Source organism: Callithrix jacchus, chromosome 2, assembly GCF_049354715.1.
Source record: "Callithrix jacchus isolate 240 chromosome 2, calJac240_pri, whole genome shotgun sequence".
NCBI classification, from domain to species: domain Eukaryota; kingdom Metazoa; phylum Chordata; class Mammalia; order Primates; family Cebidae; genus Callithrix; species Callithrix jacchus.
The window spans coordinates 15,974,974-16,000,513 of record NC_133503.1 but is presented as its reverse complement, the minus strand read 5'-3'; the positions used below and the strand labels follow the sequence as shown (position 1 = coordinate 16,000,513).

The 25,540-nt window shown below is 44.1% G+C and overlaps 1 protein-coding gene across 5 annotated transcripts in view; it reads left to right on the top strand.

Annotated features, from left to right (window-relative positions):
* Positions 1-3,956: 3,956 nt before the first annotated feature.
* Positions 3,957-25,540, top strand: part of CYTH3 (cytohesin 3) — a 113,825-nt gene continuing 92,241 nt past the window's right edge. For all 5 annotated transcript variants that reach the window (XM_017966810.4, XM_078357619.1, XM_078357615.1 and 2 more), the window contains exon 1: positions 3,957-4,115. In XM_017966810.4, coding sequence (XP_017822299.2) covers positions 4,088-4,115 — 28 coding nt within the window. In that variant the 5' untranslated portion in view covers positions 3,957-4,087. The remainder of the gene's footprint in view (positions 4,116-25,540) is intronic.

The window sequence follows — 25,540 nt, the reverse complement described above, 5'->3', positions numbered from 1 at the left end:
CTCTGACCTTTCCGGAATGTTCACATTCTTGATTTCTTCAACTATTTCTGCAGTGGTCAAAAGGCTGATAAATGGGTTTCAACATGCTTTCAAAATGTTTCCCATTTTTGATGGCCCTGTTCATCCAGCAGTGGTAACAAATATTGTTTTCACTGTTTTTTTGACATGGCCACACCCTGCAGCAGACAGCAGACAGAATAATACAGACTACAGTCTCTGTCCTAAAGGAGTTTTTTTTTTTTTTTGAGATAGGCTTTTGCTCTATTGCCCAGGTTGGAGTTCAGTGTTTCAATCACAGCTCACTGTAGCCTCAGCCTTCTGCACTTGACCTCCCAAGTAGGTGGGACTACAAGTATGCACCACTACACCCCGCTAATATATATTTTTTGAGACAGGGTTTGGCTCTGTCACCCAGGGTGGAGTGCAGTGGTGTGATCTTAGCTCACTGCAACCTCTGCCTTCCAGGCTGATGTGATCCTCCTACCGCAGCCTCCCCAGTAGCTGGGACTGCAGGCTTGTGCCACCATGGCCAGCTATTTATGTTTTGTATTTTTTGTAGAGACCAGGTTTTGCCATGTCGCCCAGGCTGATCTCAGACCCCTAAACTCAAGCGATCTACCTGCTTAGTCCTCCCAAAGTGCTGGGATTACAGGAGTTGTTTATTATTTATTTTATTTTTTTGTAGAGACATGGTTTGCTATGTTGCCCAGGCTGGTCTTGAACTCCTGGGCTCAAGGGACCCTCCTGCCTTGGCCTCCAAAAGTGCTGGAATTACAGGTGTGAGCCACCGCGCCCAGCCCTGAAGCAGTTTTAAGGCTACAAAGCCCATTTGGACGAAACAGCAAATACTATGACAAAGTCTATAGAGTCAGATGTCAAAATTACAATTAAGGCGAGGCACGGTGGCTCACGCCTGTAATCCTAGCACTTTGGGAGGCCGAGGTGGGTGGATGACAAGGTCAGGAGATCGAGAGCATTCTGGCCAACCTGGTGAAACCCCATCTGTAAAAAAAAAAAAAAAAAAAATTACAATTAAATAAGTATTTGCTAAATGGCTGTATTCCTTCTAGGCCATCAGTTCCATAAAGCTGGGGACTGAATTTATCTTTTTCATCATTGTTTTCCCAGCACCTAAGACAGTGCCTGGAATACAGGAGGTGCATAAATATTTGTCATCTGACCAAATGATTGCAACAATTTAATAATTGGGTTTAATACTTGTGTTTCTGGAGCGATGCCAGCTGCATGGATTATTATCCTTACAACTTCACTTATAAAGCTTTCAGCATCTGAGCAAACCACTCATAAACTATGCATAAAGTGAGTGCCTGTCTTAGTGGGTAACTAAAATACTTAATGTTCCTATATGTAGAGATAGTATGTATGAAGCAGATTAGATCATTGCTATCTTGGTGGGATTTGAGAGATCCTGAAAAGCACTTCTTTTTGAAAATATCTAATTTTCCCCTTAGATATTACTTCTTTTGACTTGTGAAGATTTTGAAGTCTTCCAGTTTCTCCATTAAAGCGCAGAAATGACACCCAAAGATTTTATCCTCACAGTGTTTTTGCAGAATTTGTTGAAACGCAGGCCCAGGCTAACCCATGGGTATAATATAATATTCTGCTTATGTAGCTGGGCTGTGCTTTAGTCTGATGAAAATTAGATTAGATGGAGATCAGAGAGGCCACTTTCAGATTAAAACTCTGAGAAAGGCTGGGCACGGTGGCTAATACCTGTAATCCCAGCATTTTGGGAGCCCAAGGCAGGCAGATCACCAGGTCAGGAGATCGAGACCATCCTGGCTAACATGGTGAAACCCAGTCTCTACTAAAAATGCAAAAAATTAGCTGGGCATGGTGGCGTGCACCTGTAGTCCTAGTTACTTGGGAGGCTGAGGCAGGAGAATCGCTTGAACCCAGGAGGTGTTCAAGTGAGCCGAGATCATGCCACTGCACAGAGAGAGACTCTGTCTCAAAGAAAAGAAAAAAAACTCTGAGAGAAGCACCTGTGGATCACATTCGAAGACATCTAAAGAATTGACATGAAAAAGCATTTATAATTGATAGTATCTTTGAGTTCAAAGCTCCACTATCTAATTATCAAGTTCAAAGTAGTGGTGTCCTTTTTTCTCAGTAACTATGCTCTTATCTCCAAGATAACAAAGCTGACGGGAACAAGATCAGGAAGCCAAGTCTGGGGGTTGGGAGTTGAACCCTACATCTCCTGACCCCTAGACCCCTTTTCTGGTGCCTCTTTGTCACTCAAGCTGTAAATATCTTTGCATGCAGAAGTGTCCCTCAGCTGGGTGCAGTGGCTCACGACAGTAATCCCAGCATTTTGGGAGGCAAAGGTAGGAGGATCGCTTGAGTCCAGAAGTTTGAGACCAGCCTGGGCAACATGGCAAGGTTGTTTCTCTATAAAAGAATACAAAAATTAGTGGACACCTGGTAGCCTGTACCAGCTATTTGGGAGGCTGAAGTGTGAGGATCATTTGGGCCACTGCACTACAGACTGGGCAACAGAGTGAGACCCTGTCTTTAAAAAAAAAAGAAAGTGTCCCTCGTGGCTTTGGTTGCACCAGAATGCTTGGTTTTTAATTCTTGAGGTTATTAGGAGATTTAACTCTGAAATCATCTCGCAACCTTGAACCAAAAGGTGACAGCTATTCCACTTTGATAGATGACAACGGAAGGATCCTTTGGTTCAATGGACAGCTTATAAATATAAAACAGTTGCTGGAAAATTATATTAGAGATGAACTATCTCCTCCATTACAATGTTTGCTTTTCTGTAATGCAATTTAGTTCCAGCAGAAAGGCTTGGGAGAGGCCACAAGCAATGCTTCAGGAGTTACTGGAAGCAAGATATGGGGAATGAGAGAAGAGATCCATCGATGTGGAGCAGGGGCCAGCCGAGGCCTTGTGCCCAGGAGGCTTGCGCTGAGGACCCTTGCTTTGCCCAAGGGAAATTGAATTCAGAGCTCCTTCTGCATCATAAATTCAGGGCAGCTGGCAGCTCTCCAAGGGATACTGGCGCTAAACTCCAAGGGCATCTGCCGCCAGATTGGCCAACCCCTACAATGCCCTTTGAGGGCTGAGCCCCAGGTGTGTTGGATTGGGATGCCGATCCAGCCTCACGACAGCATTCATTTAGAAGCTCTGCATTTTGTTAATTTAAAAATGCACTCACCGTCAGGGAAGGAGAGCCTCTATTATATATGAGACAGCTGAAAGGCTGGAATTATTCTGACATGCCTATCTTAGGAAGGAGAAGGCCTGACCTTTTTCTTCCTTTTTTTTTTTTTTTTTTTTTTTTTTTTTTTTTTTGAGACAGTCTCACTCTATCACCCAGGCTGGAGTGCAGTGGTGCAATAACTCACTGCAGCCTCGACCTGCTGGGCTCAAGTGACCTGACCTCCCACCTCAGCCTCCCCAGTAGCTGGAACTACAGTCACGCGCCACCATGCACGGGTAATTAAATATGTTTTTTGTAGAGACAGGGTCTCCCTATGTTACAGGAGCTGGTCTCGAACTTCTGGTCTCCAGCAATCCTTCCATTTCAACCTCTCAAAGTACTGGAATACAGGTGTGAGCCACCGAGCCTGGCCAGGTCTGACTTCTGAATGCGTTCGTTTTTTGATCTTTTACCCCGAGTGCAAGTGCAAGTTACACTCCTGACCACTGGGTTTTGCAAAATGTGGTTTCCAGTGTCCGAGGCCCCACGCCCGTCCGCAGGCTACTGAAAGGCTGAGGGCTAGGAAGCTTCGCTCCGCGCGCTTCAGGTCCGCCGGCGCCCTAGGGGCCGGGTCTACAGCAGCAGAAGCCGCCGGGCCGGGCCGGTTCCCGAGGGCGGGGCCGTGCGGCCTCACGCCCCGCCCACCCCCGGGGGGGGGGCGCCCTGGGTCGGTCACGTGACGGCACGCCGACCAGCGAGGCCCCGCCCCGCGGGAGGAGGCCCCGCTGCGACCCGGGCTGCGCGCTGAGGAGCCGCCCGGTCGCCCGCACGCTACCTCTGGCTGCGTCCCCCGCCCGCGGCCCCTCTGCCGTCCGCCCGGGGCTTGCCGGCTGCGGGAGTGGCCTCAAGATGGATGAAGACGGCGGCGGCGAGGGCGGTGAGTGTCGGAGGTGTGGCGGGCTGGCCGGCGGCCTGGGGCCGGGGGCTGGGGGTCGCGGGCGCGGCGCCGGCCCGGCGTCCGCCTGAGGAGACTGGGACTGGGGCGGCGGCGGCGCCTGCTGGAGGCCTGAGGCGCGCCGGGCCGGGGCCGAGACGGGGACTTCGGGGGCCCGAGGGAAGCGGCTGGCCGGGGTCGCCGTCCAGCGCTGGCGAGGGTCCCGGTACCAGGCCGGGGCCACCGCGGGCCGGGGTCGCCCCAGAGTCTCGGGCGGAGGTTCGGGGGTCGCTCCTATGGGGCGGGGGACCTTGTGGGGCGACCTTCCCCGCATCTTGTCGCCAAGGGCGTCCACGCCCTCCGGAGCCAGGCGTTTCGGACGCCCCCTTTGAGCTCAGGTGGGCGGAAGCGGCTGAGCCGGTGGGGAACCGGGAGGGGAAAGTTTGGCATGGGGGGCTCCTCTGGGGTACAGGAGGGGAGGGCAGGGGGAGCGGTTGGAAAGCGTGACAGGCTGCTTGGCTTGGGTCAGAAACGGTCGCCGGATTTGCTCGAACGGGGAGGGGTCTAGCTGGAGTCCAGGTGGGGGTAGGCGTTTTAGGAAACGGCAGACGCGACAGAGTGAGCAAAAAAACTCGATGGAGCGGAGGGTGGGGGTCAGGAGCTGCACCCAGCACCGAGGCGAGACCGGAGAGCCAGATGTGCTCCCAAGTGGGTCGGGTCGGTGCCCGACGTGCCCCAGGTGGTCTGTGCCTGACATTCGGTTTCCTCTTACTGGAGGAATCGTGTTTGTTGGAAATTATTTCGTGGAATACAAATGACTGTTGGGTCATGCTGCGAATTAGATTTTAAAAACAGAAGAACGTGCCTGTCTGTATGGAGTGGCTGTTCGCTTTGGAAAGCAAAGGGTTAATGCCTATGTTTTTACAGGAACAGACGAAGTTGAGGTTCTCTAGACTTTTTTCATTTTTGGCTTTTTTTGAGCTAAAGATCTCCTTTGAGCTGACAGAAATCAGAATCATCAGAACCTCATGTAATAAGGGAGCAGTTTAGAGAAATCTTAATTACAGGCTGCCGCAGCAGCTGCCTGTAAGAATCAGCAGTATTGAATGCTTCAGGATGAAGTGGTTCATCATCAAGGTGCCTTCTAGAATTCAAGTGCTGCTTAGAGGGAGATTCTTTTTGCTGAAAGACGCGATGCAGCCAGGATGGTGGGAAGTTGGCACCCGTCATGGCATTTGGCGAGTTCAGTTCTCATAGTTGAAGCTAGGGGTAGCACTGTGGCATCGAGTGGGTGTGTTTATGAAAAGGGAGCGTTGCGGAACGAAGGAGCCCAGTTGCAAACCCTCCTACAGTCAGGTTGTCCGTCTGGAGCCACGAGATCCTAAGGAATGGATTCCCGGTGGAGGTCGTGTTTCCTGCCTGTCATAATTTGGGCAGAGCAGTTTTCTCTTGTTAGAAAAGAAGGACAAACAACTGTAATATGCAGACGTTTGGCATTAGAGTCAGGGCAGCTCGCTGGCTTGGCAGTTTGTTTTGTACTTTGGGCTCTGAGAAAAGAAATGTAGACTTGAAGATAAAAGCAGGGATAAAGAGGAAAAAAAGGAAGCTTTAGTGTGCTCCAGCAATTTGCAGATCTTGAATAGTATAACAAAGGATGATATTAAGTATCAAAAGTCTTAAAACTGTCCTTGGGCTGTTATTATTATCACAGGGAAGCAACCTTAAAATAAAAAAAAACCTCATGTATAAAGATGGTGTATTATGCTGTTTGTAATAGCAAAACATTGAAAACAGCAATACCAACCGTAGGGGCATGGTGAAGTAAATTATGGAAAGTTTATTCAAGTATTTTACAACCATTAAAATAAGCGGTTTTATACATCATGGGTTAAACAATGTAAAAACTGGTGACATTATGGATTATTTTATTTTTTTCAAGTTTTCCAAGTTTCTGGAATAAGCATGTATTTCAAATTTGAAAAAACTTATAAAAGACATCAATGTTTTAAGTGTATTATTTAATTCACCTCACCAGAACATTCAACAATGAAGATTTATTTATTGATTGCCCAGTAAAATGCCAGCCAGCATGTTAGGTGCTGGAAAATAACTTTTAACTTTTATCGATTTAGTTTATAAATAGCTTTCTCCCTTGCTTTGTGACAGACACTTAAAAATATTTTTGGTAGACTGGGTGCGGTGGCTCACTCCTGTAATCCCAGTACTTTGTGAGGTCGAAGAGGGCAGATCACCTGAGGTTGGGAGTTTGAGACCAGTGTGACCTACATGGTGAACCCCGTCTTTACTAAAAATACAAAATTAGCTGGGCGTGGTGGCGTATGCCTGCAATTCCAGCTATTCAGGAGGCTGAGGCAGAAGAATTGCTTAAACTGGGGAAGCAGAGGTTGTGGCAAGCCAAAATCGTGCCAACGGTTGAGTTTTGAGCGAAACTCCGTCTCAAAAAGAAAAAAAAGAAAAAATACACACACACACACACACACACACACACACACACACCGTATATATTTAGCAGTCTTAGGATAAGTATTTATTTTATTTTATTTTGAGACAGTCTTGTTTTGTCTCCAGGCTGGAGTGCAGTGGCGTGATCTCCGCTCACTGCAACCTCCGCCTCCCGGTTCAAGCAATTCTCCTGCCTCAGCCTCCCAAGCAGCTGGAACTACAGACGGGCGGCACCATGCCCAGATAATTTTTTATATTTTAGTTAGAGACAGGGTTTCACTATGTTGACCAGGATGGTCTTGATCTCTTGACCTCGTGAGCCACATGATAAGTATTTATTTTTGAAACAGGTGAAAAGCAAAGTTTTGAAATATGAGTCATATTGTAATTATTGTATAAACTTGATGTGCTTATATTTAACTCTTGGCAGTTGGAAATTTTGAAGTTAACATACCTCTTTACAGTTAATACCATTTAGCTTTAAAAAAATGGTTTAAAATTCATGTTTAAAAAAATAAAGTTCAGCTCTCTGATGGAAAACCATTTCAGTTGCCAGCAGATTATAAAGCATAACACTTTTTGGTATATTTTTAGAGTGTAATACTTAACATTGAATTGTATCTGTGGGAGTCAGTTTCAGCTTGTTTAAAAGATAAAGTAAATAATCTATTCAAACAGTAGTTATGGTAGAGGCCAAAGATAATTTAAAATGTCTTTTTTGTTAATGGTCAGACTATAAGACTTGAAAAATTGATTCCTACTTGCTGTTTTTGTAAGTTAATTTAGCTTTTTGTCCACTGTATTGTTTGTTCTTTAAATGCAAGATAAGGAGAGAGAGGATGGTAGTGTGAATGGCTGGAAAGCAGTTACAAGAGGAGCAGGTTGGGGGTACAAGATTGCAAGAACACGTTGTTCCTTATAATGTGTGCAGAGTGGAGTTAAGGCATTTTTAATTCCTTTGGGACTTTGTTGCCCTTCAGTTTTTCCAGAACAGTTCTTGAGCTAAGTCTCTGCATGGAGGGTGACTGGCTAGTTTGGCTCCTTGGAATTGTCTTCATGCCCTGTTTGGGCTGGAGCATCCCTGGCAGATGAGATGAATTAACTCTAATTGGCATTCCTCACCCTACCTCATTCCCTCTCTGAGCAGTGTAAGTGAGGGTTAGGTCTGTGCTTCAGGTGAAGCGATGCTGAGCCTCGTTCATAATAAAATATATGCAAATTAAGACTAGATTGAGCTCCCACCTTTCACCTTCAGACATGCAGTAACCCCCAAGTGTGAAAAGTCTGTTGGCAAGGCCATTTCAAACATTTACGGGTAGGAGTGTAAGTTAGTCACAGGAGACCGGGCCAGTCCATGTCCTCCAGGCTCAGATCCATTTCTTCCTGCCCTGTCCCTGCAGGGACTCATCCCTGCAGGCAATATTTCCCAGGCTCTTGGTCAGCTGGCTTCTAGCTGGGATTGGCCACTGAGAGCCACTGGCAGGAGGGTTGGCAGGAGGAAGGATGAAAACAGGTTATTTCCCCTCGATCTTCCTCAGGCAGTGTCTGTGGCAGTTGCCTTGTCTCCCTTTGGCTCCAGCTTCTGCCCCTTGGTCCTCCTAGCCATTGAGCCTTGGAAATACCTCCTCCCTTTTACCCTCTATTTGAGAAGGTAACAGCAGCTTGCTTTTGCTAATCTCTGAATTATTTCCTGTTTGGCTTTTCAGTTTTTCCATCACACCTGTCACTAATACCTTATATTAAATTCCCTCTATTTCATATTCTTTTTTTTTTTTATGGGATCTTGTTCTGTTGCCCAGGCTGGAGTGCAGTGGCACAATCTTTGCTCACTGCAACCTCCACCTCCCAGGGTCAAGCAGTTTTCCTACTCCAGCCTCTTGAGTAGCTGGGATTACAGGCGCATGCCACCATGCCCAGCTAATTTTTTTGTATTTTTGGTAGAGATGGTGTTTCAGCATGCTGGCCAGGCTGGTCTCGAACTCCTAACCTTGTGATCTGCCCTCAGGGGCCTCCCAGAGTGCTGGGATTACAGGCTTGAGCCACCACGCCCGGCTCAGATTCTTAAAGGGATGGTTTCTCTGGATGTCTGTTGTTTCTCTGAGTCGACCTTGATAGATACAGGAGCTTTAGGCAGTAGCTTTAAAAATTACAGGTGTATAAATCCTTTGACCCCGCAATCCAGTTCTAGGAATTCAACCTGCAGATATATTTGTACACGTGTGAGATAACATAGATAGAAGGTAATTTATTGCCTTGAGTGTCCATCAGCAAGCAGGAGACTTAACAGAGAAAACCGTACCCAGATGGTGAATGAGGTTATAAAGCTGTAGAAAGGAACAAGAAAGTTCTTTTTTTAGTTGACATGGAGAGAGCTCCAAAATATCTTAAGTTACAAGAGCAAATTGTAGGAAAATGTGCATTGTTTGCTCCCATTCTTGTTTTTTGAAAGAGGAAGTGATGGTTGATGCATGCAGATTTCCTGGAAGGTGAAACAAGGAACTAATAACAATGGTTACCTGTTTGGGGAGGTTGATGGGAACTGAGTGGTTGGGGAATATAGGTGGGAAGGAAACTTTTCACTGTGTATCTTTTTATTTTAGGAAATTCAAAAAAGCTTGAATAATCTATTTTCTAAAATTGGAAAGCAGTTTCATAGAAAAATAGTATGCTGGTAAGAAAATACCATTTTAGACTTTTTTTGAGGTTTTTTGTTTTTTGTTTTTTTGAGACAAAGACTTACTCGCTCTGTTGCCCAGGCTGGAGTGCAGTGGCACGATCTTGGCTTGCTGCAACCTCTCCCCGCTGGGTTCAAGCGATTCTTCTGCCTCAGCCTCCCCAGTAGCTGGGATTACAGGCATCTGCCATCACACCCAGCTAATTTTTGTATTTTTAGTAGAGACGAGGTTTCACCATCTTGGCTAGGCTGGTCTTGAACTCCTGACCTCATGAGCCCCGGGCCTCAGCCTTCCAAAGTGCTGGGATTACAGACAAGAGCCACTGCCCCCAGCCTGAGGGAATTTTTATAGATTAAAAAATATTATAGGAAGGCAGCAACAAAAAAAAAGAACATGATAGATATCCAATGTAAAGTTATAAAATGTTACCTATTTTTTCAGTCTATAGTAAGTTACTATACTTTGCAGAGTTTAAAAAGTGGACGTGATGGGTGCTTTTAGATTATGCTTAGAGCATAATATTTTGTAGTCATTTATTCAAATGTTGATAGTGTCTCTACCAAATACCAGGTTCTGTGCATGGTACAAGAGCTGTTAGTGCCTGTGTTATGCCGTTTTTGCATTGTTATAAAGAAATGCCTGGGTAATATATAAAGAAAAGAGGTTTAATGAACTCATGGTTCTACAGGCTGTACAGGCATTGTGCCAGTATCTGCTCGGCTTCTGGGGAGGCCTCAGGGAGCTTTTTATCTTAGTGGAAGGTGAAGCAAGATCAGGCACATCACATGGCCAGAGCAATAGCAAGAGGAAGGAGATGCCACACCCTTAAACAACCGGATCTCAGGAGTACTCAACTCACTGTTGCAAGGACAGCACTGAGCCATGAGGAATATGCCTCCAAGATCCATCAAGTCCTGCCTCCAACACTGGGGATTACAGTTCTACATGTGATTTGGGCGAAGCATGTATTCAAACTACGTCGATGTCTAACAGTGGTGAATATGGCAGATAAATTTCCCATGTTTGTGGAGCTCATGTTTAGATGGGGAGACAGACAAAAAAGGCAAACAGCTATATATAAAATAATTACAGATCATGCTAGGTGCATTAAAGGAAATCAACAAGAGGTGAGGAAGAGAAAGGGGGAGGGTTGGGAGGGATGTAGGGAAAACCTGTGGCCAGGGAAGGCCTCTGAGGAAATGCCCTTCCAGGTGCAACCTAGAGGGATAGTGGACCAGGCAGAAGGCAAGGCACAGAATTGGCAAGAGCCGAGTATTCTAGAGTATTAAAAGCAGCTTTGGCTGGGCGCGGTGGCTAACGCCTATAATCCCAGCACTTTGGGAGGCCGAGGCAGGTGGATCACAAGGTCAAGAGATCGAGACCATCCTGGTCAATATGGTGAAATCCCATCTCTACTAAAAACACAAAAATTAGCTGGGCATGGTGGTGCGCGCCTGTAATACCAGCTACTCAGGAGGCTGAGGCAGGAGAATTGCCTGAACCCAGGAGGCGGAGGTTGCGGTGAGCCGAGATTGCACCATTGCACTCCAGCCTGGGTAACAGGAGCGAAACTCCGTCTCAAAAAAAAAAAAGCAGCTTTGTGTGGCCTGAACAAACAGAGAAGGGGGAGAGATAGACTGGGGCATGTCAGACATTCAGTAGCTAAGGAATGCAGATTTTATTCTAAGTACATAAGGCCGCTGAAAGATTTTTGAACAGGGAAATGACATTTGATTTACATTTCAATAATTTTAGCTAATATTTACTTGATGCCGTGTGTGCTGTGTTCTTTCTATATGTTATTAACTCTTCATAACGTTACTATGTATAGATTGGAAAATGGAGGCATAGGGAGGCTAAGTAATTTGTCTCAAATTTCACAGCTAATAAGTGGTGGAGCTGAGATTCGAAACCTTCTGGTTTCAAAATCCCTAGTCTCAACCACTGTCCCCCTGCTTTTTAAAGAAGTGTATTCTTGACTCCTGAGTGGAGAATGGATTGGAGGAGGAGGAGGGAGGACTTAGGGACACCTGTGAGGAAGTTGTTGCAGTGGTTCAGGTGAGAGTTACAGGGTAGTTGATGGTTTAGGGTAGTAGTGGGAAATATGAAGGAAAGGATAGATATCAAACATGTCTATATAAAACATACAGAAAACTATAAAGAATAATGAAACAAGCACTCTTGTTCCTACTACTCAGAATTGACATAATAGCCCTCAGTGTTCTATTGCATTTTTTAGGTCAATTTTTAAAAATAAAGCATTACTGGTAAGTGTCTCCAGCTCAGTATATTGCAGTGTTATTCTTCCAGTTGCTCAGGCCAAAATTTTGGTGCCATCTTTTTTTTTTTTTTTTTTTTTGAGACAGAGTTTCACTCTTGTTGCTCAGACTGGAGTGCAATGGGGCGATCTCGGCTCACTGCAACCTCCACCTTCCAGGTTCAAGTGTTCTCCCACCTTAGCCTCCTGAATAGCTGTGAATACAGGCATGTGCCACCACACCCTGCTAATTTTGTATTTTTAGTGGAGATGGGGTTTCTCCATGTTGGTCAGGCTAATCTCGAACTCCTGACCTCAGGTGATCCACGCACCTTGGCCTCCAAAAGTGCGGGGATTATAGGTGTGAGCCACCTTGCCCAGCCAAATTTTGGTGCCATCTTTCACTTGTTTTGCCTTAAGCCTTCTGACAGTTCTCCCACTGTCATCCTTGTTCACACTGCAGCCAGGGCAATTCCCTTTGATGGGTCATGTCACTCCTGTAAAGTTTGCCCTGTCCTCAGTTTATTCAGAATCCTATCCTCTGACCTTTTGGCCCACTGTAGTTTAGGGGGCTGCAAGCTTTTTTTATAATAGAGCCAGATAGTAAATATTATAGGCCATGTATGCCACATATGGTCTCTGTCACGTCTTTTTTTTTTTTAAATAACCTTTTAAATATGTAAAAAAAATTCTGACCTTGGGGACTGTCCTTGACCATTACTGTAGTCCCCTGCTCTCTTTGACATTTCCCATCACTCCTCTCCCTTTTCTACTCTGGTCTTGTCTCGTTGGTCACCTTACCGAGCATACTCCTGCCTCGGTGCCTTTGCACTTGCTGCCCTGTAGTGGTTTCCACTTAGATACCTGCATATGGTGTGTCCTTGCTTCATTCAAGTTTCTGCTCAAATGTTTCCTTACCACAGAAGTCTTCCTTGACCAACCTGTCTAAAATCATATTCATTGTTACTCCCAGCTTGATTTTTCTCCCTTAGCGTGTGTCACCCCTTACCTATTACATATTTGTGTCTTTTCTCTTAGAATGTGAGTTCTGTGAAAGTAAGAATATTTTCTGCTTTTATCCACAGTTATATCTCCAAGATCTAGAACAGTGCTTGGTACATAGTAGGCTTTCAGTAAATATTTGTTAATAAATATTGAATAAAGTTGAAGTCACTTTTGTCTAGCAATCCCTGGTCCTTTTGCTCTTTGCTTTCATTTTTCCTAGAGGCAACCATTATGAATTTGACATGGGGACCTCTGGTATATGGTGTTTTTTTTTTTTTTGAGACGAAGTTTTGCTCTTGTTACCCAGGCTGGAGTGCAATGGCTCGATCTCGGCTCATCACAACCTCCGCCTCCTGGGTGCAGGCAATTCTCCTGCCTCAGCCTCCTGAGTAGCTGGGATTACAGGCATGCGCCACCATGCCCAGCTAATTTTTTTGTATTTTTAGTAGAGACGGGGTTTCACCATGTTGACCAGGATGGTCTCGATCTCTTGACCTTGTGATCCACCCGCCTCGGCCTCCCAAAGTGGTGTTTTTTGTCTTTTGAGATGGAGTCTGTTACCCAAGCTAGAGTACAATGTGCAGTCTCAGCTCGCTGCAACCTCTGCCTCTTGGAGTTCAAGCTATTCTTCTGCCTCAGCCTGTCGAGTAGCTGGGATTAGAGGCATGCGCCACCACATCCAGCTAACTTTTGTATTTTTAGTAGAGACAATGTCTCACCATGTTGACCAGGATGGTCTTGAACTTCTGACTGCAAATGATCCACCCACCTCAGCCTCCCAAAGTGCTTGGATTACAGGCGTGAGCCACCGTGCCTGGCCTGGTATATATTTCATAGTTAAATAGATGTGCATGTTCCTCCATAAGCAATGTACAGTAGGTCTTTTTAAATTTTTCTTTTGTATATATTTCATACTTAAATAGATGTGCGTGTGCCTCCATAAGCAATGTACAGGTAGGTCTTTTTAAATTTATCGTTTTGAGATGGAGTTTTGCTCTTGTTGCCCAGGCTGGAATGCAGTGTGGGATCTCTGCTCACTGCATCCTCCACCTTCCAGGTTCAAGTGATTCTCCTGCCTCAGCTTCCCAAGTAGCTGGGATTTTAGGTGCCCATCACCATGCCCAGATAATTTTTTGTATTTTTGGTAGAGACAGGATTTCACCATGTTGGCCAAACTAGTCTTGAACTCCTGACCTAAGGTGATCTGTCCGCCTCAGCCTCCCAAAGTGCTGGGATTCCAGGTGTGAGCCACACTGCACCCTGCCCTAATTTGTTTTAAAAAGATTATAAAGCTGAGATCACACTGTATGTAATCTTCTGTACCTTGCATTAGAGATTATCCTTGTGATTATATATATAGACCTTGTTTATTTCTTTTAACTGCAGTGCGATTTTATCTATCTTGTCTTGTGTTGAACTTTTTTTTTTTTTTTTTTTTGAACAGTCCTTGTTCTGTTGAACAATCGTCACTCTGTTGCCCAGGCTGGAGTGCAGTGGTGTGATTTCAGCTCACTGCAACCTTTGCCTCCTGGGTTCAAGCGATTCTTCTGCCTTAGCCGTTCAGGTAGCCTGGATTACAGGCTTGCAACACCATGCACTGCTAATTTTTTTTGTATTTTTAGTAGAGACAGGTTTTTGCTATGTTGGCCAGGCTAGTCTGGAACTCCTGAACTCAAGTGATCCACCTGCCCCAGCCTCCCAAAGTGGTGGGATTACAGGCGTCAGCCACTGGGCTGAGCCCTGTGTTGAACTTTTTAATGTTAGTATTACAATAGTGTTGTTACAAACTCTCTTCTCACAAATGTGAGTTAATCTAGAGTATATTTCTAGAATTGCAGTTGTGATTTACAGGCCTGCTTCAGTTTTAATAGATAATAACAGATTGCTTTCTCATTAGGGGCTTGTGAGTAGTGTGATTTCCCAGCATTCTAATCAGCACTCAGTGTTTGCCTTTCTTTTAAATGCTTGCCTTTGTCATGAATAAGAAATTATGTATTGCTTTAATTTGTGTTGCTTTGTAGTGATGAAATGTATTTTTTAAAACTTTTATATTAGGTTTAGGGGTACATGTGAAGAGTTGTTATAGATGAGCTCTTGTCACAGGATAGAATGTATTTTGGAGACTCAGATGGACATACAGCTTGGAAAATGTTAGAAGTACAGGAACTGCAGGAATCAAATATGACTTTAGGTGTCTGGCTTGGTAGTGGTGTTGCTTAATGAGCAGGGGGAAAACTATTTTGAGGGTTTGTTTTTTTTTTTTTTTTGTCAAGAAGGTCTTTACTTTGCCTCCACTTAAACACATTTTTTTTAAATTACAGAGTGTCACTCTGTTGCCCAGTGAAGAGCAGTGATGCCATCATAGCTCACTGCAGCCTTGAACTGCAGTCCTCCTGCCTCAGCCTCTCAAGTAGCTAGGACTACAGGCGTGTGAGATTGCCTCTATTTTTGAAGGATAGTTTCATCAGGATGATAGTTGTAGGCTTTCAAGTTAATATCTTGCAATTTTAAATTTTGTAAAGGTGGGGGGTCTTACTATGTTGAACTCCTGGCCTCAAGTGATCCAAAGTGTTGGGATTACAGGCATCAGCCACTGAGCCTGACCTTCCTGCATTGTCTTGAAAGGGTCATTTTATTGCCTTCTGGCTTCCATTGATTCTGTGGAGAAATAGGCTACATCAGTCTTATTGTTGCTCTTTTCAAGTTAGTGTGTTTTTCTTCCCTTTAGGCTGCTTTTTTTTTTTTTTGAGAGAGTTTCGCTCTTGTTACCCAGGCTGGAGTGCAATGGCGTGATCTCGGCTCACCGCAACCTCTGCCTCCTGGGTTCAGGCAATTTTCCTGCCTCAGCCTCCCGAGTAGCTGGGATTACAGGCACATGCCACCGTGCCCAGCTAATTTTTTTTTGTATTTTTAGTAGAGACGGGGTTTCACCATGTTGACCAGGATGGTCTCGATCTCTTGACCTTGTGATCCACCTGCCTCGGCCTCCCAAAGTGCTGGGATTACAGGCGTGAGCCACCACGCCCGGCCTAGGCTGCTTTTAAGATGTGCTCTTTGGCTTTGGTTTTCAGCTGTTACTGTGGATGTGTCCAGATGTTTTCCTCAAATGTATCCTGCTTGGGATTGGTTGTTCTTTTTCTTCTTTTTGGCAGTGCTGTGACAAAGCTTGATCTTAAATTAGATTTGCAAAATTCTTATTATATCTTCATTTATTGCTTCTGCTGCATTTTCTATCTCATCTCCTTCCAGGACTCTAATTACCTGTGCATTAAACATGTTCTCTCTTCCCAGGAAAAAACCAGAAAAACAAAAAAACATGTTCTCTGTGTTGTGTCCTATATATCTTAGATACTTTTCTGTGTTCTTTATCCCTTTGCCTCTCCGTGGTTCACTCTCTATCTTCTTCTGACCTATATTCCATTGTGCTAATTCTTTCTTCAGCTGTAATTGCTGTTAAAACTTACTGAGTTCGGCTGGGCGTGGTGACTCACACCTGTAATCCAGGCACTTTGGCGGCCAACGCGGGCGGATCACCTGAGCTCAGGAGTTCAAGTCCAGCCTGACCGACATGGTGAAAAAACCCTGTCTTAAAAAAAAAAAAAAAAAAAAAAAAAATAGGCTGGTCCGAAGGTAGTGAGTTATCTCAATTGATTGTTCACAGTCAGTTACAAATCGAACTCCTTGTTCCAGTTTTCTTCATTTTTTAAATTCCAATTTCTGCTGGCATTTTTATCTTGTCAACTGCTTTATTATATGAAGCACAGTTATTTTAAAGTCTGTGTCTGGTAACTCCAATATTTGGATGCCTTGTGAGTGTGTTCTGTTGTCTATTTTACTGTTGGTTTTCAGTCATGTGATCTTGATTCTAGATATGCCTGTTGACCTTAATTAAATTCTGGACAATGTTCAAACGGGCACGGTGGCTTATGCCTGAAATCCCAGCACTTTGGGAAGCTGAGGTGGGTGGATCATAAGGTCGAGTTCAAGACCAGCCTGGCCAACATGGTGAAACCTGTCGCTACTAAAAATACAAAAATCAGCTGGGCATGGTGGCACGTGCCTGTAATCCCAGCTACTTGGGAGGCTGAGAAGAATTGCTTGAATGGGGATCCAGGAGGAGAAGGCTGCAGTGAGCCGTGATCATGTCACTGCACTCTAGCCTGGGCTACAGAGCGAGACTCCGTTAAAAAAAGAAAATCATAGAGATAATTCAAGATGCTGCCTGTTGTGTTCATTTAAGGATTTGGCAGGCAGTTAAAGTAAGGGAATAGCACTTTGCTCTTTTTATTTTATTTGTTTGAGACAGGGTCTCTGTTGCCTAGGCTGGAGCATAGTCAGGCTCAAGTGATCCTCCTACCTCACCCACCCAAGTAGCTGGGACTACAGATACATGCCACCATGCCCAGCTAATTACTTTTTATTTTTGTAGAACCAGGGTCTCACTATGTTTCCCCAGACTGGTCTTGAACTCCTGGCCTCAAGTGATCTGCCTGCCTCAGCCTCCAAACGTGCTGGGATTATGGATGTTAGCCCCCACACCTGGCTGGAATATCACTTTAAAATTATGAGGCTTGGTCTACTCTTGGTTTACCCTTCTTCTGGGTTCCCACTGAAAGCTCGGGATGCTTCCCAGGGCCTCTTCTACTTGGCAGCCCCTGAACTCTAATTTTTTTGTCCCCTCTGTCCCCTAAAACTGGTGGAGAGTGTGCTGACCTTGGATTCTCAGTCACTTGTTTCTGTTTAGTATTTTGGCTTCCCAGCTTCGGCTATGAATTGGCAAATGCCTCAAGGAGAAGAGTGGCTTGGGTGATTGGGCTCACTACTCTGCACTTCCCTTCTCTCTCTGGAATCCTGGCCTCCAGAGCCCTCACTGCATGGGTAGCTCTCTGATGCCTTCAAACAGTTGTTTCTAATAATTTGTTCAGCTATTTAAGTTGTTCTTGGCAGAAAGGTTGGTCTGCAATGAACTAGTCAGCTTTTACTGGAAGCAGATTCTCAGGAATTCAATTTAAAATGGACTTGTCAGTGAGATATCCTAGTGGAGATGGTAGGTAGGCAGTTGGCTGTCTGTGTTGGTCTGCTGCTCAGAAGACTAATTTTGGTAGGAGATAAACATTGGGGAGATTTTAATTCATATAAGTGGATGAGCTCACATAGGGAAGAAAGTTGAGAGAGGAGAAAAATCCTAGGACTGAGGACAGTGCAGCAAAGGTGACTGAGAGGGTAACCAGTGAGCCTAGGAAGCCTTGAAGCTTGTGGCTTGCAGAAGAGAGGAGGAGTGATCAGCTGTGTTGAATGCCCTCAGAGATAGCCTAAAATGGGTTGGAGACATGTCTACTGAACTTGGTGATGTGAAAGAAAAAACAGTTTGGGGAGAGTCAGGGAGCTAGCTAGATTGGAGTGGGCCGAGAACGGAGTAGGGGAAGGTGTGTCCTTGCTGAAGGAAAGGCATGTGCCGTGGGCCTTAATTGGAAATGTGGCATATTATGAAAATAGAGGGGAAGCCCCAGTGGTTAGAGCTCAGTGAGGGAAGGGTACATTTGTTTTGCAGCAAAGTATTTCTCAAGGAAGTTTTCATAGGAGACCAATAGTTTATATCAGATGTGTTACAAAATATCAGATTGATACAGTTTATATCAATGCTGTTTGCATTGTCATACTCTCAGTATAAGTAACTTTGGGAGAAGTAGATTAGTTTTTTTTGTCTTTTGGAGACAGAGTCTCCCTCTGTTGCCAGGCTAGAGTTCAGTGGTGTGATCTGGGCTCACTGCAACTTCCACCTCCCAGGTTCAAGCCATTCTCCTGCCTCAGCCTCTCAGGTACCTGAGATTACAGGTGTGCACCACCATGCCCAGCTAATTTTTGAGATGGGTTTTACCATGTTGGCCAGGATGGTCTTGATTTCTTGACCTTGTGATCTGCCCACCTCTGCCTCCCAAAATGCTGGGATTACAGGCGTGAGCCACAGCGCCTGGCCTAGAGGAAGATTAGTTTTAAGAAATTATTCCAGATTCTTTAGAAAGCAGGTGTGCCTGTAATATGGAACCATTGAAACTTTTGACATGAAATGAAATTTTAAAAATGGTTTTTGTCAAAGTACCCTAAAAGTTGCTTAAGATATATATTAAATATTGGCTGCGTACGGTGACTCCTGCCTATAATCCCAGCACTTTGGGAGGCTGAGGTGGGTGGATCACCTGAGTTCTGGAGTTCAAGACCTGCCTGATAAACATGGAGAAACCCCGGCTCTACTAAAAATGCAAAATTAGCTGGGCTTGGTGGTGCATGCCTGTAATCCCAGCTGCTTGGGAGGCTGAGGGCAGGAGAATTACTTGAACCTGGGAGGCAGAGGTTGCTGTGAGCTGAGATAGCACCATTGTACACTCCAGCTTGGGCAATAAGAGAGAAACTCCATCTTAAAAAACAAAAACAACAAACCCAAAACCGATATATTAAATATTTTTAGTTTGTGGGGAAAATACTAAATCATTTAAATTAGAGTAGAAAATACATGACTCTCCATCCTGATTTTTGAAGTTAACCAAACATAAACTTTTATTGGTTAATGTCAAGTACCCAGTTAACTGGCTGCACGAGGTGGCTCATGCCTGTAATCCTAGCACATTGGGAGGCTGAGGCGGATGGATAATGAGGTCAGGAGTTCAAGACTGGCCAACATAGTGAAACCCCATCTCTACTAAAAGTATAAAAATTAGCTGGGTGTGGTGGCGGGCACCTCCCCGCTACTTGGGAGGCTGAGGCAGGAGAATCTCTTGAACCTGGGAGGGGGAGGTTGCAGTGAGCCGAGATTGCTCCTAAGTAACCTGGAATAGACATGAGATTCTGTAGTGTTTTATCATTTGGCTGGAGCCAAAACAGCAAGCATTTATTTTTGATAAATATCTTTTCAGTATTATGTAAATATTAGAAAAGACTCATCTGAGTCAATTTCAGTTGGCCAAGATTTTGTGATTTACTTTCCTAGAGTAAATTTACTCTTTTAGCTGACTTGATTTTTAGTAAGTCACTAGGAGCACTGTTCAAATAGGAGACAATAAAAGTTCCTGCTTTAAACTCTCAACAGGTCTATTGTTAATTACTGTAGTCTTTTTGAAAAACTTATTCCTGTAATTAATAAAATCAATTTGCTTTAAAACTAAGCATTTGGATGATGATCAAAAAGTATTTCCAAATATCTAGGTAATTAGTGATTTTTTTTTCCCCCAAGTTTTCATCCAGATGTTTGGCAATGTGCAGACACAACCTTACTACAACTTTCTAATTCACTTTCATGGGAACATGTAATATTCTCCGTTTATTTTGGACAGCAGAATTTCCTTTTTCTCTGGACAGATACATATGAAACACATGCTTTTTGAGTGGAGTTTGTGGTCCTCTGAGAATTCTCTGAAGGAGGAAATGGGTTGACCTATTTGGTTGCTATGAAGTAAAAACAATCTTGTTTTCATTTTTTAGTGAACATCTGGGTTGCATTTATTATTTCACATTCTGGAGGTTCTTTAAAACCACAATTTGATAATATGAATGTTCATTAAAGCTGAATTATTTAGCTATTTTTATAGCTGATTCAAGAAATAGGGTGGCTGATAGACTTTAAACAATATTTTTCCTTTTTATAAAATGTAACTTAAATAACAACTCTTGATTTGAAACCATAAAATGGGATGTAGATATTTTGGGGGTCAGAAGAAGGATTATCAACCAGTTTATTTCTCTGTTGCCTGTTGCCTTGTAGCTTGTGGTCATTGTTACAGCCATATTTGACTCTGTGTAGATACATTGTTGCTACCATATTGCAAATCCACTTTTTGCTTCCTTGCCCATAGAACCATGAATTGTTTAGATATTTACCCTTCAGGGAAGAGGACCTTATCACCACAAAGGGAAACATCTTTTTTTTTGGTATTTTATTTATTTATTTATTTATTTTTTTGAGACGGAGTTTTGCTGTTGTCACCCAGACTGGAGTGCAATGGCACGATCTTGGCTCACCGCAACCTCCGCCTTCTGGGTTCAAGCAATTCTCCTGCCTCAGCCTCCCGAGTAGCTAGGACTACAGGCGCGCACCACCACGCCCAGCTAATTTTTGTATTTTTAGTAGAGACGTGGTTTCACCTTGTTGACCAGGATGGTCTCGATCTCTTGACCTGGTGATCCACCTGCCTCGGCCTCCCAAAGTGCTGGGATTATAGGCGTGAGCCACCGCGCCTGGCCGGGAAACATCTTAAATGGTCTAAGCAGGTGGGATATTCTCTTTTTTATCCATGAGTGGAGGAGAGGTGGGAGTACCACCCAAATCTGGCCAATGTGCTGGGCAGTTTGCAGGGAGATTTGTCCAAGAAGTTTCTTCCTTCATAAATAAATATATGAGAGTTGCATTTATTTTCTTTCTTTTTTTTTGAGATAGGGTCTTGCTCTGTCTCCTATGCTGGAGTGCAGTGGCATGATCACAGCTCTTTGCAGCCTCAACCTGCTTGGCTTAAGTGATCCCCCACCTCAGCTTCTCGAGTAGCTAAGACCACAGGTGCTCACCACCGTGCCCAGCTAATTTAAAAATATTTTTTTTGTAGAAACAAGGTCTTGCTATATTACCCAGGCTGGTCTCAAACTCCTGGCCTCAAGTGATCCTCCCTCCTTGGCCTCCCAAAGGGTTGGTATTACAGGAGTGCGTCACTGTGCTCAGCCCCGTTGCATTTCTTAGGCTAGACTTTGTTGGGTCTGGATGAGTAGCCAGCTTCTATTCACAATGGCTCTTTTTTTTTTTTTTTTTTTTTGAGAGGGAGTTTCGCTTGTTACCCAGGCTGGAGTGCAATGGCACGATCTCGGCTCACCGCAACCTCCGCCTCCTGGGTTCAGGCAATTCTCCTGCCTCAGCCTCCTGAGTATCTGGGATTACAGGCACGCACCACCATGCCCAGCTAATTTTTTGTATTTTTAGTAGAAACGGGGTTTCACTATGTTGACCAGGATGGTCTCAATCTCTTGCCACCTGCCTCGGCCTCCCAAAGTGCTGGGATTACAGGCTTGAGCCACTGCGCCCGGCCACAATGGCTCTTAAACCTGTCCACTTCCAAGGACATACCCTGATGATGACTAGCAGGATTCTAGATGTTGCTGTTGCTGAATTTCACCCACCCAAGAGCCTCCCTGTCTCCACACTTCTGTCATGTGGGACAGTAAATCTCTCTCTTGTTTAAATCATTGAGTAGTGGTGTACTGTAACTTGGAGCTCAAGGCATCTAGCCTGATACTGGCTGTAGCAGCAGGTGGGTTTCATTCAGTAAGGATCTCCTTGCCATAGAGTGCAAAGAGAAAAACACCTTTTCTCTTCCATAAATATTCATAAGCATATATATATTTAAGAACTTAGCTAGGTTATATTTTCTTTCTGGCGTTAATACTTTCTCCCCTTGTTTAATAAAACAGTATATTCTCATATGCTTAGAAATACATTAATAGTTACATTTGGTAAATATTTATATTTATTTTAACATGTACATTTAGAAAAATACAGTAATGAAAAGTGGCAGACATTGGCAATTTAATATTCTGTTAGAAGACAGGACTTCCTTTTAGTTATTCACAGAGAGGAAATAAAATGATCAAGAATGTCCTTTTCCAAGTTTCAGTAATTAGATTAAAATTTTTTTGAGTTGAGAAAGGATCAGACAAATGAATTCATTTTTGTTTGTATTAGACTATGGGAAAATTGAAGAATTTTAGTGTCTTTTGAATGTTTGGCCTGTTCACATGATGAGGCTGTATTTCCCAAGCGTGGGAGGACGAGTTATTGGAGACTTTGATTCAGTATATGACCACGCTTCTGAGAGCATGACACATTTTGAGAATAAATGATGCCTTTCATTGCCTTATGTAGAAAGAATCATCATGTTGGACAAGTGTTCTTCTAAAGTGTTGCATTTTCTTGGGAATCACAGGGTGTCTGTACGGACTGTGTTCCTGAAATTTAGTTTAAATTAGTGGTTAAGCTGTATGCTAGTCAGGTGGTTACTAGGATGTTTCAGTTTTCACACAAAAAAGTCAAATGCATTCTTTCCTTCCTTTTTGTGGTTAGACTGGTCTTTTTTTTTTTGAGATGGAGTTTTGCTCTTGTTACGCAGGCTGGAGTGCAATGGCATGATCTCGGCTCACCGCCACCTCTGCCTCCTGGGTTCAGGCAATTCTCCTGCCTCAGCCTCCCGAGTAGCTGGGATTACAGGCACGCGCCACCATGCCCAGCTAATTTTTTGTATTTTTAGTAGAGACGGGGTTTCACCATGTTGACCAGGATGGTCTCCTGATCCACCCACCTCGGCCTCCCAAAGTGCTGGGATTACAAGCGTGAGCCACCGCGCCCGGCCGGTCAGACTGGTCTTGAAGTCTGCCAGCTCTTGCTCCCCACACATTGTCCCGCTAGCACTCACACTTGATGACAACTTGCAGAGGGAGCAGAGTCCAAATGCACACAGTGTGTCTTGCCCTCCTTTGGCTTCCCCAGTAGTAGTTCTGCCTCACAAGTGCCCAGTAATTTGGCTGGACATGCAGAACATGACTTTTTAATTTTTTTAATCTGGAAAGAACATAAGCTATTTCCTCTGGGTTCTGCTGCTATTACTATTTGGACATTTGGTTTTAGGATATAAGTCTCTATTACCTTCCCACTGCCTCCAACTCCCTCCACATTTCCCTTCTCAGTACAGGAGTCTGGGGCCTTCTCTCTGCATGTCTTGTCAAGTATTACCTTTTATGATCGTGGTGAAGAGCAGACTGTCTTACATCTCAAGGTAATGAAGACCATCTATTTCAGAAGTCTTTTGGCTAAGTTCTGCACTAAAACTTCCATCTCCCATTTCTGTTTTACCCGTAAAGGGTAGCAAAGAATTTTTGTCTTCAGAGAAAAGTCTGCTATTCTGGTCCTTCCAGCCACCTTAAGGTTTGGTACAGGCCTGCCTAGGAGTTCCAAAAATGGGAGTGTGCTCTAGGACCCACTGCCTGAACCAGTGGTCAGCGACTCCCTTTGGAGAGAATACCTCCCAGCAGAAGGTCTCGAGTCTCAGGACTTGATGTAGGTGGTTTTTATCTTGGTGTCAGCAACCAAGAAATGTAATTGATTGGATTAGTGACTGGGAATTTCAGGAACAGATTTTATAGGAGAGCTGTTTCCTTAGAGTTGTAAAGTTATCGACAGGGCCATTTCAACTTTGGTTAAAGAGATTAAAGGTCAAGCTTGGGTAGTCACACTAACCTGGGTGCCTCTACCACATTCTAGAGAGGGGAGTCTTTAAGACCTTAATTTCATAAGAGACTTGAAGTTGAAGCTCTTTTCTTCTGATGTCCCTAACATATCCCTCCCTGCCTCTCCTGATTGGGCCCTGGACCCACAGCGCTACTGCAGTGCTGTGGTGGGAGCCTTTCTGGTCCTCAGCCCAGCTTCTTCATGGCCTACTTTGTTGGGATGCATCATGCTGGAGATGACTATGTAGTCATTCCTCCCTAAACAGTCTTAATTCTGTGGGATTGGAGAGGCCCTCTTTTCCCTTGGGATCTCTGGGAATTAGGATTTCAGAACTTTTGCCTATTTGCTGCATCAGGTCAGCCATTGAGGATATTTTGGCTAACTCCCCTTGTTCAAGGCAGAATATCGTCAACTGTAATGTTAATGGTTCTGAGAATTTGTGTTTATACTTTCTGTATGCGTACGTAAGTTTGTTTAAACATTTGAACCTGACTGGTGTTGACAAATATTTGGTGTTGGCATATTTTTAAGTAAATATCTGCAGCTCTGTCATTTCTAGCCTTAAGTTACTTAATCTCCCTAAGCTTTAATTTTCTAATATGCAAGGTACACGTTAAAAAAACCCAAGTGAAATTATTTATATGAAAAATTTATTAAAAATCTCAGATGATTATAATAGTAGGCATTCAAAACTGTTAGTCATCAATATGTTAAGCCCGTGGCCTGCCCGTGTTTACATATCGAGTGGAGTCAGTTGGAAGAATTATCGTATTTGGGCTTAGAAATAACCTATGATTGGCAATATGATTATTCTATCTTTGTATTTTGAAAATGTTCAAATCTACAGAAGAGTTGAAGGAATAGTATAATGAATCCTATGTATCTTTCACCTAAATTCACCAGCTGCTAACATTTGGCCACATTTGCTTGTCTGTCTTTATATTACACTGTGTGTGTGTGTGTGTGTGTGTGTGTGAGAGAGAGAGAGAGAGAGAGAGAGAGAGAGAGAGAGACAGAGACACTGAACCCATTTGAAAGCAAGATACAAACATGATGGCTGGGCGTGGTGGCTCTTGCCTTTAATCCCAGCACTTTGGGAGGCCCAGGTGCTCATGAATTACTTGAGGTCAGGAGTTCGAGACCAGCCTGGCCAACACGGTGAAACCCTGTCTCTACAAAAAATTAGCTAAGTGTGGTGGTGTGTGCCTGTAATCCCAGCTTCTTGGGAGGCTGAGGCACGTGAATTGCTTGAGCCTGGGAGACAGGACTTGCAGTGAGCTGAGATCACGCCACTGCACTTCAACTTGGGTGACAGACTGAGACTCTGTCTCAAAAAAAAAAAAAGTTACAAACATTATAAAACACTTTTCACAGAAATACTCTAGCACTCATCTCCTAAGGACATTCTCTTACACAAGTACAATCATTATCCTTAAGATAACTAACAGTCAATCCATAATATTATTCCAAAATGGTACACATTCTGCTTTCCCCAGTTACCAAAATGATTTTATAGCTTTCTTTTTTTTTTTTTTTTTTAAACCTATCTAGGCTCTAATTAAGATGTACTCCTCCTATTTAGTTATCACTCTTCAGTCTTATTTATTTATTTATGAGACGGAGTCTTGCTCTGGCCAGGGCTGGAGTGCAGTTATTACAATCTCTTGGCTTACTGCAACCTCTGCCTCCTGGGTTCAGGTGATTCTTCTGCCTCAGCCTCCCAAGTAGGTGGGATTACAGATGCCTGCCACCACACCTGGTCTCTTTTATT